At 41.3% G+C, this 12,174-nt stretch overlaps 1 protein-coding gene across 1 annotated transcript in view; it reads right to left on the bottom strand.

Annotated features, from left to right (window-relative positions):
* The window catches only part of chdh (choline dehydrogenase), a 115,110-nt gene that overhangs the window by 30,458 nt on the left and 72,478 nt on the right, over positions 1–12,174 (bottom strand). The window contains exons 7-8 of the mRNA XM_034171685.1: positions 6,055–6,189; positions 5,674–5,816 (exon numbers count right to left, since the gene is read on the bottom strand). Of these exons, the coding sequence (XP_034027576.1) occupies positions 5,674–5,816; positions 6,055–6,189 (278 nt within the window). The remainder of the gene's footprint in view (positions 1–5,673; positions 5,817–6,054; positions 6,190–12,174) is intronic.

Below are 12,174 nucleotides of genomic sequence, written 5' to 3'. Positions count from 1 at the left end.
ATTTTAGACCAATTTCAAAGTTGCCTTTTATTTCCAAAGTCTTAGAGAAAGTGGTGGCCAAACAGCTTAATGAGGTTTTAGCTGAACATAATATTCAAATATGTTCAGAAGAACTGCGTAGTTTGATTAAAAAGTTGATTGGAGAGGGGAAAACTTATACGCAGGTGCACAAAATTATAGGCTGTTCATCTACAATGATCTCCAATGCTTTAAAATGGACCAAAAAAAAAAAAAAAAACAGATGCGTGGAAGAAAACAGAAAACAACCATCAAAATGGATAGAAGAATAACCAGAATGGCAAAGGCTCACCCATTGATCAGCTCCAGGATGATCAGAGACAGTCTGGAGTTACCTGTAAGTGCTGTGAGAGTTAGAAGACGCCTGTGTGAAGCTAATTTATTTGCAAGAATCCCCCGCAAAGTCCCTCTGTTAAATAAAAGACATGTGCAGAAGAGGTTACAATATTTTGTGGACTTATGAGAGTAAAATTGTTCTTTTTGGGTCCAAGGGCCGCAGACAGTTTGTGAGACGACCCCCAAACTCTGAATTCAAGCCACAGTTCACAGTGAAGACAGTGAAGCATGGTGGTGCAAGCATCATGATATGGGTATATTTCTCCTACTATGGTGTTGGGCCTATATATCGCATACCAGGTATCATGGATCAGTTTGGATATGTCAAAATACTTAAAGAGGTCATGTTGCCTTATGCTGAAGAGGACATGCCCTTGAAATGGGTGTTTCAACAAGACAATGATCCCAAGCACACTAGTAACCAAGCAAAATCATGGTTCCAAAACAACAAAATTAATGCCACGCAGATGTGAAGAAATCATGAAAAACTGTGGTTATACAACTAAATACTAATTTAGTGATTCACAGGATTGCTAAAAAGCAGTTTGAACATAATAGTTTTGAGTTTGTAGCGTCAACAGCAGATGCTACTATTATTGTGAACACCCCCTTTTCTACTTTTTTTTACTAATAGCCCAATTTCATAGCCTTAAGAGTGTGCATATCATGAATGCTTGGTCTTGTTGGATTTGTGAGAATCTACTTGTACTTTGTTTCCCATGTAACAATAAGAAATATACTCAAAACCTGGATTAATCTTTTTAGTCACATAGCACTACTATTATTCTGAACACAACTGTACGGACAATTTAAAGATTCCAATCCACCTAACCCTCATGTCGTTGGATGTGGGAGGAAACTGGAGCAGCCAGAGGAAACCCACGCAAACACGGGGAGGACATGCAAACTCCACACAGAAAGGCCACAGGCGGGAATTGAACCCATGACGTTCTCGCTATGAGACAACAGTGCTAACCACTAAGCCACCGTGCTGCCCTGCACCGCCGAAGCTTCCGAGTAAAATCAAAAGCGATCACAAACCCAAAAACGAACAAGCCAGAGCTTCTGTCTTACATAGTCAGACGACTGTGAGCTCAGTCCTATTTCAGCAGAATTGAGCAGAGCGGGCGGGCTGCTGTTGCCCAAAAGGGGAGGAAAAAAAAAGTCATTTACTTTCAACATGCAAAAAGACAGTGTGTAGGAGACATGAAGTGCAACACACTTTTCACTTATGGTTTTACAACTAATTCCGGATAGTTTGTCGATATTAACAGTAACTGTGGCATTTTTACAGAGAGAAGTTATCACACGTATGATATATCTTTTAAAGGAATGCACTAAATTCTGAAGGTTTTAGCTTTAACAGAAATACTTCCCAAAAGGTATTATGGGAAAAATGAGTCTCCTTCACTGGTTGGTTTATTTATTTGTAAAAACCAACACAAAGGTAAGTTACTGTAACATGTTACATGTAACATGTTGTTTATTACCCTTATTGTGTAAATTATCACTTATATACATGATGTCCATTTTCTTGAGCTGCTTGGATGGGTAGGGAGAGTTCCCATGGGATAAAAAAGCTTTTCAACCTACCATCCTTGGTTCTCAAGACCAGGCACCTAAGGGGCTCTACTCTATTCTACTCTTCTTTTTTTTGTTTTAGATATACCTTAGTATACCCTAGTAGAGTTCTACCTTGAATGTATTATATAAGACATACCTTACTGAATTTTCATGTGTTGGTTTTGACAAATAAATGTGTATTTGTTAATATGTAAGTTTTTTCATTTGTTTAAAAAATAAGGCATTTGCAAAACTGAAAATTCTGTTTGTAAAGTCTAATTCACGACCAACATGGGCTGCTATTCACACAGATGGCAATGTTCGATGCATTTTGACTGGGGTGGGGGAGGGGTGTGATCGAAAGAGACATTTGAATTTCCCATAATGCCTTTCAGCACATGTTCAAAACACACAACAGGTAAGTACTAAAATGTCTGATTAAGTTTTATTCACTATGCCAGCAAAAAAAAAAAAAAAAAAACTTAGCAGACTGAAAGTTAGTGGAAGCTAAATGGTCTGCTGATGGTTTTCAAAATTAGCTGAAAAGCTAATCCGCTAACAAAAAAAATTAGTTATTTTGTTAGACAGTCAGTGGCCTTTCGTTCCTGACTGGTTCTGCTCTGTCGTGATGTGCACTAAAAGCAGCAGCCTTTTATGGGTACTGCTTTAGTACCAAATTTACAATAATCATCTGTTTCAAATAACATCATTTAATTTATCTCATTAATAGCCCTAAATTGCCCCATTCTGACTTTTCTGAAATGTGGTGCAGGCCTGAAATGCAGGAATGGATGTTTATTAACAAATTAAATGAAACATGAACTATTTTAGGTTCATACTATCTGAAATGAAATAAAAGTCAAAGTAAATGTAAGAATCACAGTAAAGTTTTATTGTTTTATTTGCTTCATTTTCTGTACCATCCCAACCCTTTTTTTTTTTTTTTTTTATTTCACAGTAGTTCCTCAGAACATCTGTAACCTGATCCCATATCTTTACTGGATTTAATGTGGCACTTCTCTGGAAAGCTTTCATAACTGCAACGTGTATGTGTTGTCTTAAGCATCTGGCAAATAACCAGTTTTCTGTGCAATAGAGACTTTGTGTGAGATGTCACAGGTCACATGCAGGGCGGTACCACCCACAGCTCAGGTCAAGCTTAGCCAGTCACAATACGCTTGGCTGTGAAAACAAGCCATCTCAACTCCTCTTTCCTCCATTTTTTGCTGTTTTTTCTCGCTATTACACCATGGGTAGGGTTAGAAATAGTAAGTTTTTTTTTAAATGTGCCACTAAAAAAAAACCTCCTTTTGTTAAGGCTGCCACTACCACAAAAAAAAAAAAAATTAATAAATAGCGCGAGCTGGATTTTTATCCAGAATCACACAGCAGCACACAACATTCAATAAAGTTACTGATGAATAATATCACAAAGGGTAGGGTTAGAAATAAAAAATAAATGCGCCAGTCACGCCATAAAAACATTACTCATTTTATTAAGAAAGCCATGCATGATGGGACTGTAAAAAAGAGAGACTGCTTGCTCTCTCACCCCCAACACACAGTCACACAGCAACGTACACAACATTCATTAAAGTTAATGATGATGAACAATATCACAAAGAGCAGGGTTTAAAAATAGTGAAATAAAAAATAAACACACCACAAAAACATAACTTGTTTTGCTACAGAAGCCGTAAGGGGACCAAGAAAACAAAAGAGGTAGACTCATTTTCTCCACAATCACACAGCAGCGTACACAACATTCAATAAAGTTCATGACGAACATTTTCACTAAATACTATTATAAATATACAAGTCTGCAATCCTCACGTAACCTATGAAGTTCTGAGAGTACTTAGTACTTAATAATGATGTTGCTCCAAGTCCAGTCAACTGCTGTAAAAGTGGCAATTTTCTCCTTGTGCCACAGTAATTCAGCACCAGAGAGAAGCCTGGTATGTTCATTTACTCCACTATCGGGTTCAGAGATGATGAGTTTATCTCAAAGCTTGTCCAAAACTTTGTAGTATGTAAGTAAGTGTAAATAATCCTGGAAGCCCTGCGCTTGACCGGCAGCGTGGTGATGGGGAGTGTCCTGGAAGTGGACAGGTCACGTGACTGCAAAGCCTCTATAGGACATTTTGACACATCTGGTTCAACAGAATACAGTGACAACTTCAGCGAAAGGAAGAACTAAAGTACTTCTGTCTTTCTGCTTCAGGTCTGTGTAACACCTGGATGCAGCAGACACATGGTTCATTTCTGCAGGCCAGCCTGGGTGGCTGCCAGACAGGACCCCAGCAGTTCTGTGAGTGTAATGCTCCCAAAACTTACCTGACCTGAACTGCAGGATTGTCTTACAGACATAAAGACATGGATGACCTCTAATTTCCTGCTTTTAAACTCAGATAAAACTGAAGTTATTGTACTTGGCCCCACAAATCTTAGAAACATGGTGTCTAACAAGATCCTTACTCTGGATGGCATTACCCTGACCTCTAGTAATACTGTGAGAAATCTTGGAGTCATTTTTGATCAGGATATGTCATTCAAAGCACATATTAAACAAATATGTAGGACTGCTTTTTTGCATTTACGCAATATCTCTAAAATCAGAAAGGTCTTGTCTCAGAGTGATGCTGAAAAACTAATTCATGCATTTATTTCCTCTAGGCTGGACTATTGTAATTCATTATTATCAGGTTGTCCTAAAAGTTCCCTAAAAAGCCTTCAGTTAATTCAAAATGCTGCAGCTAGAGTACTGACGGGGACTAGAAGGAGAGAGCATATCTCACCCATATTGGCCTCTCTTCATTGGCTTCCTGTTAATTCTAGAATAGAATTTAAAATTCTTCTTCTTACTTATAAGGTTTTGAATAATCAGGTCCCATCTTATCTTAGGGACCTCGTAGTACCATATCACCCCAATAGAGCGCTTCGCTCTCAGACTGCAGGCTTACTTGTAGTTCCTAGGGTTTGTAAGAGTAGAATGGGAGGCAGAGCCTTCAGCTTTCAGGCTCCTCTCCTGTGGAACCAGCTCCCAATTCAGATCAGGGAGACAGACACCCTCTCTACTTTTAAGATTAGGCTTAAAACTTTCCTTTTTGCTAAAGCTTATAGTTAGGGCTGGATCAGGTGACCCTGAACCATCCCTTAGTTATGCTGCTATAGACGTAGACTGCTGGGGGGTTCCCATGATGCACTGTTTCTTTCTCTTTTTGCTCTGTATGCACCACTCTGCATTTAATCATTAGTGATCGATCTCTGCTCCCCTCCACAGCATGTCTTTTTCCTGGTTCTCTCCCTCAGCCCCAACCAGTCCCAGCAGAAGACTGCCCCTCCCTGAGCCTGGTTCTGCTGGAGGTTTCTTCCTGTTAAAATGGAGTTTTTCCTTCCCACTGTAGCCAAGTGCTTGCTCACAGGGGGTCGTTTTGACCGTTGGGGTTTTACATAATTATTGTATGGCCTTGCCTTACAATATAAAGCGCCTTGGGGCAACTGTTTGTTGTGATTTGGCGCTATATAAAAAAATTGATTGAATTGATTGATTGACCTACATATAAACTTCATAACGTTTGCAACACAAACTCATCTTCTGGGAAGTGGAATGACAGACAAAATTGTCTGTCATTCCACAAAAATTTCATAAAGAAATGGAACTGGTAGCTCATCATTCTCCCACTTTGTCTCACGACCTGAGCAGAAACAACACACTGTGATTAAAACTACAGCAATTTTCCCATCCTTACATACCTGGTACGCCTCAATTTTTGAGGCAACACGTCCATGGTCGATAACCTGTGAGGGCAGGAAGTGAAACTGGATGTCAGGATGCGTGACACCCGGCCGACTCCTAATGAACCCTCCACTTTCAAGGTGGGCTGTAGCTCCATAACCTAGGACATAACCAAACATTATGTCCTGTACATACTATTTTGCCACTGACAGGGCATGGGAAAACCTCGCTCCCCACCCCCATTCAAAATATTTTTGAAATACTCAAAAGCTTAAACAGCATAAACATTTTACAGCAGAAACCAGCACAAACAAACTCCCTTCACACGAACAGCATCTAACATTTCTGTAGACTGTCTATGTTGTCACATACATGCATGTGTAGGAGCTCTTGGCTACCTGTGAACATGGTGAGCCACTCCAGTCCAATCTCGACTATCTGAAAGGGTTTCTGGGATTTGTACAGAGTGATGGGCTGAGTGCACTGCTGTTGGACGTACAGCTCCAAATGATCCTGCAGATTACTGCCAACACCTGAGAAACAAAATCAACGAGAAATAGATGAGGAAAAGATGAGAACGAAGAACTACTCAAAGTACAGTGCAGTCCAACGATGGCAAGCAAAGGAACATTACATTAAAATCAAATCAAAAGCAATTTTATTTATATAGCGCCAAATCACAACAAACAGTTGCCCCAAGGCGCTTTATATTGTAAGGCAAAGCCATACAATAATTACGGAAAAACCCCAACTGTCAAAACGACCCCCTGTGAGCAAGCACTTGGCGACAGTGGGAAGGAAAAACTCCCTTTTAACAGGAAGAAACCTCCAGCAGAACCAGGCTCAGGGAGGGGCAGTCTTCTGCTGGGACTGGTTGGGGCTGAGGGAGAGAACCAGGAAAAAGACATGCTGTGGAGGGGAGCAGAGATCAATCATTAATGATTAAATGCAGAGTGGTGCATACAGAGCAAAAAGAGAAAGGAAACACTCAGTGCATCATGGGAACCCCCCAGCAGTCTAAGTCTATAGCAGCATAACTAAGGGATGGTTCAGGGTCACCTGATCCAGCCCTAACTATAAGCTTTAGCAAAAAGGAAAGTTTTAAGCCTAATCTTAAAAGTAGAGAGGGTGTCTGTCTCCCTGATCCGAATTGGGAGCTGGTTCCACAGGAGAGGAGCCTGAAAGCTGAAGGCTCTGCCTCCCATTCTACTCTTACAAACCCTAGGAACTACAAGTAAGCCTGCAGTCTGACAGCGAAGCGCTCTATTGGGGTGATATGGTACTATGAGGTCCCTAAGATAAGATGGGACCTGATTATTCAAAACCTTATAAGTAAGAAGAATAATTTTAAATTATATTCTAGAATTAACAGGAAGCCAATGGAGAGAGGCCAATATGGGTGAGATATGCTCTCTCCTTCTAGTCCCTGTCAGTACTCTAGCTGCAGCATTTTGAATTAACTGAAGGCTTTTCAGGGAACTTTTAGGACAACCTGATAATAATGAATTACAATAGTCCAGCCTAGAGGAAATAAATGCATGAATTAGTTTTTCAGCATCACTCTGAGACAAGACCTTTCTAATTTTAGAGATACTGCGCAAATGCAAAAAAGCAGTCCTACATATTTGTTTAATATGCACATTGAATGACATATCCTGATCAAAAATGACTCCAAGATTTCTCACAGTATTACTGGAGGTCAGGGTAATGCCATCCAGAGTAAGGATCTGGTTAGACACCATGTTTCTAAGATTTGTGGGGCCAAGTACAATAACCTCAGTTTTATCTGAGTTTAAAAGCAGGAAATTAGAGGTCATCCATCTCTTTATGTCTGTAAGACAATTCTGCAGTTTAGCTAATTGGTGTGTGTCCTCTGGCTTCATGGATAGATAAAGCTGAGTATCATCTGCGTAACAATGAAAATTTAAGCAATGCTGTCTAATAATACTGCCTAAGGGAAGCATGTATAAAGTGAATAAAATTGGTCCTAGCACAGAACCTTGCGGAACTCCATAATTAACCTTAGTCTGTGAAGAAGATTCCCCATTTACATGAACAAATTGTAATCTATTAGATAAATATGATTCAAACCATGGCAGCGCAGTGCCTTTAATACCTATGGCATTAGGAACAAATAATTATTTTCAGCCTATTGGATATGCTTATTACAATATCGTTCTGAATGTAAGACAGTGGGGGTTTTGTTTCCTTAAAAATACATCATCAAAATGGACGAGATACAACTGAGATATTAGCCACTGCAGGAAAAGGTGTGAGATGATAATCACAGAGACTTTGCTGGACAAAAACATTCCAACATGGATATCGAGTGAGGAGACCACCGTGTTTACCGAGCGGAAAGGACACAGGGAAAATCCCGTAAGGGTAAAGGGGGAGAAGTGTGTATTTATGTCAAGAATAACTGGTGCACATCTACAGACATTATTAAGATTATTATTTTTATTAAGGTGGGCACAGTTCCGCTAATCCACTAATTGCTAATTATCAAAGTTAACATTTTTTGTTAGCAGATTAGCTTTTCAGATAACTTTGAAAACCATCAGCGGACCAATTAGCTTCCGATAAATTTAGTTCCGATAACTTTTAGACCTCTAACATATTTTTGCGAGCATAGTAAATAAAGCTTAACAGTTAAAAACATTTGTTAAGTCTAAAATCAAAGATTTTAGTCCCTACCTATGACATGTCGCAAATGGACAGCCATGAATGGCAGAGCTCAATCCTCTGCAGGCAGAGAAGAGGTGACTACCAGAGAGAAATGAAGAGGGGAAAAAATAAAAATAATTTTCTTTAACACCATACAGACCTGCCATTGTATTACTGGAGTCATGCACAAGCATACAGATTTGACATATGTTTTAGTTTTAAAGTAATGGATTAATTCTGAAGGTTTTAGCATTAAGACACACATGCCGCAGTGCATTATGAGAAGAAGATCTACACTGCCATCCAGTAGATCCAGTAGATGGTAGTGTTCATGGCAGTGTGAGCAGCCACACATTCACTAAAAGTGCTGAATCACAAAAGGAATTTTCAGTTTTAAAATTGCCTTTTTTTTCCCACAAATGACAAAAAATGACGTATTTCCATATACAGATTTATTTGTGAAACCCACCACACGTAACATTTCAGTAACTTGTGTGCTATGTGTAAAGTAATGCACTATACCGACCAACCAATGTTGGTCGGTATAGTGCATTACTTTACAACTAAAACAAATAACTTGTCCAGAATTAGTTTAAAATTTTAACCATAAGTCAAAACTGTATGCCTGTGCATGACTCCAGCAATAAGCCGGTAGGTCTGTATGGTGTCAAAAATACATTATCTTTTTCCCTCCCTCTCCCTTTCCTTTGCTTTCTCTATGGTTGCTGAGAGAAGGCCCATCTGAGACAGAAGAGCTGACTCGTTGTGTCAGTAGCTGCCTGCCAGTGTACTGAAGTCAATACTGAAAGTTATCGGTTAGCTTTTATCTGTAACTTCCGCTAAATTTTATGGGTTATATTATTGGTTTAGCTTTATAAAAGATAACTTTTCAGTTAGTGGATTATCATAGCTAACATTTTGGTTAGCTGTTTGGCTAACTGATTAAGACACACTGCTCTGCGGACATTGAATATCTGGCACTGAAGTGCAGACCGTTCTACACGCCGAGAGAATGCTCCCTTGTTTTACTCACAGCCGTTTAAATCCCACCTCCTGTGGCCTTCTTTTTGCCTGTTTTCATGCAATTTTGTGTCTCCATCAGTCACAGTCCAGTGAGATACTAGCCTTACACCAGTATCCAGAGAGAACTGAAAAAGGGCATCAAGGAAAGCTAGGCAGAGATACCAACAATGCATCAAGGGCCACTTTGAAAATAACAACCCCCACAGTATGCGGAGAGGTATTAAAACCCTGACAGACTACAGGAAGGGAGCCAGATCTTTGCACAGTTCAACAATCACAACAGCACTCAAACAGCATTGCCATCCAGAGAAGTATGTTACAGCTCCACCAGGTGAGAACCACTCTGAGGAAAATCAACACCTCCGCAGGAGGACCAAATGAGTCATGTGCTGACTAGCTCATGACTTCAGTGTGCTGGAGGAGTGTTAGTGACCATCTTTAACCTGTCTCTGCAGCAGGCTACAGTCCCCACATGCCTTAAAACCACTACCATCGTCCCTGTACCCAAAAAGCAAGCAGTCACATGTATCAAAGATTATCACCCAGTTGCTTTAACACTGACTGTCATGAAGTGCTTTTAGAGGCTTGTTCTCATGCACATAAAGGCCAGCATCCCCACTGATCTGGACAGCCACCAGTTTGCCTACTAGGGAAACAGGTCAAAAGAGAATGCAATCTCAATCTGGCAGCGTAGTCTCATTTGAGGGTGGGTGCTAAAGGGGTAAAATATGACCCATATGATGTAATTTCTCTACTTCTGGGGACAAATTTTGGGCAAATTACATGCAAACAAAGTGAAAATGCAAAGAAAAAGTGACGATGCGGTGGAAAAGTGTTGCGGTTTGTTTCTGAACCAGAGCACAAACATGTCGAGGCGGTTTTGCAGGCGAGAGAACATAGCTACTCTGGTTAGCTGTGTAGGCTAACACTTAACGACACGACGTCCCCCATTTGTCCGCTGGGAACCGAACAAACAAAAACTGTTTTTGTGACTGCTTCGGTGCTTGTAGCCAAAAACAAAACAAAAAAAAAAACAGTACATCATTTTCCCATGTGAAGTTATGCTGTGTATATGTTGCACAACAGGAGCAGCTGTCCCCATAAGTGGTCAAATCCTGCAATGTCACGCAGTGTTTTAACGAGACTGCGCTGCCCCATTGCACTTCACGCTACCCTGTCCTATCTGGAGCATCCCAACACGTATGCCAGGATGTTATTTGTCGCCCTCAACTTCGCCTTTAATATAATAATCCCCCACAAACTGGTCAACAAGCTCAACAACCTGAGTTTACCAGTCATTCTCTGGTCATGGATTCTAGACTTTCTAATCAACAGACCACAAAATGTCAGTGTGGGAAACTGCACATCATCCACTCTCACCCTGAAAATGTCTTCAGCTTAGCTCTGTTCACTTACAACTGTGCACCTATCCACCCCTCCAACACTATAGCTAAATTGGCAGATGACACCGCTATAGTGGGTCTGATAACAGGAGATGATGAGACCCACTACAGAGAAAAGGTGCAACACCTGGCATAGTGGTGTTCAGACAGCAACTTTGTCTTGAACACATCCAAGACAAAGGAGATTGTTGTGGACTTCAGAAGAACCAGGAAAACAACACCTCCCCCAGTCCACACCGATGGAGAGGAAGTGGAGACAGCTAACAACATCAAATTTCTGGGACTCACACAACATACGACCTGCAATGGACAATTAAAGGCCCCCTGACACTTGCACAACTTTGATCTGCGTGCTTGCACGCACTCTGCCATGCACAAGAGTAAACCCGTCTTAAACTCATAAACCCATGTAAACTGTGCGTAGCTTCATGCAAATCAAATCAAATCAATTTTATTTATACGAGTATAGCTGTTGTGTGGGCCGCTGAAGAGGAGGTACTGCTGGCCCACCACCACAAGATGGCGCCCTGCTTGAAGTGCGGGCTTCAAGCACGAGAGGGCGTCGGAGCGACCGGGAGTGACAGCTGTCACTCATCATCCGTACCAGCTGTCACTCATCCACTACACATCACCACCACCATAAAGGCCGGACTGCAACTCCACCTCCCCGCCGAGAAATCAGCTACCATTCAGGTAACTTCTCTGCTGAATCTTAATCGAGCATTAGTCTGATCTCTTTTGCAGCCGTTTTCCTGGGACAGATTCCTTGTCTGCTGAGTTGGCGTTTGGTGTGGACTGCGACGACTTCGCCTCCCACCCCACCCAGATAAGTGGTTGTCTCAGGAGCTGCACGAGTGTGTGATTCGGAGGTGGAGGTTCTCCCTCCTAACTAAACACTGACTGTGGGATTACTGAGTGTGCGAACTCACACTCATCAGTACTGTCTCTGTTCTCTGCCAGCAGTACCGGGTCTGACTGCTGAACACAGTGGCCACCTGGGGCGCAGGGCTTGGCGGCTCCGGTGTTCTTCAGTTCCGTTGGTGGTGGAAGCTGTGTGGGATCCGGCTCTTCTCTCGCCAGACGTCTTCTATCGTCGAGCCTGCCCACGTCACCTTGTGTATAATTGACATTCCACCATATTGTTATTGTCTGTACTTCGTTGTGCGATTCACAATATTAAATTGTTACTTTTTGGCTTATCCATTGTCCGTTCATTAACGCCCCCTGTTGTGGGTCTGTGTCACGACACTTTCACAACAATAGCACCAAATCACAACAAACAGTTGCCCCAAGGCGCTTTATATTGTAAGGCAAAGCCATACAATAATTACGGAAAAACCCCAACTGTCAAAACGACCCCCTGTGAGCAAGCACTTGGCGACAGTGGGAAGGAAAAACTCCCTTTTAACAGGAAGACACCTCCAG

Source organism: Thalassophryne amazonica, chromosome 6 (assembly GCF_902500255.1).
Source record: "Thalassophryne amazonica chromosome 6, fThaAma1.1, whole genome shotgun sequence".
In the NCBI taxonomy this organism is placed as follows: domain Eukaryota; kingdom Metazoa; phylum Chordata; class Actinopteri; order Batrachoidiformes; family Batrachoididae; genus Thalassophryne; species Thalassophryne amazonica.
Note: the sequence above shows the minus strand (reverse complement) of the source record. Positions and strands in the feature narration are given on the sequence as shown.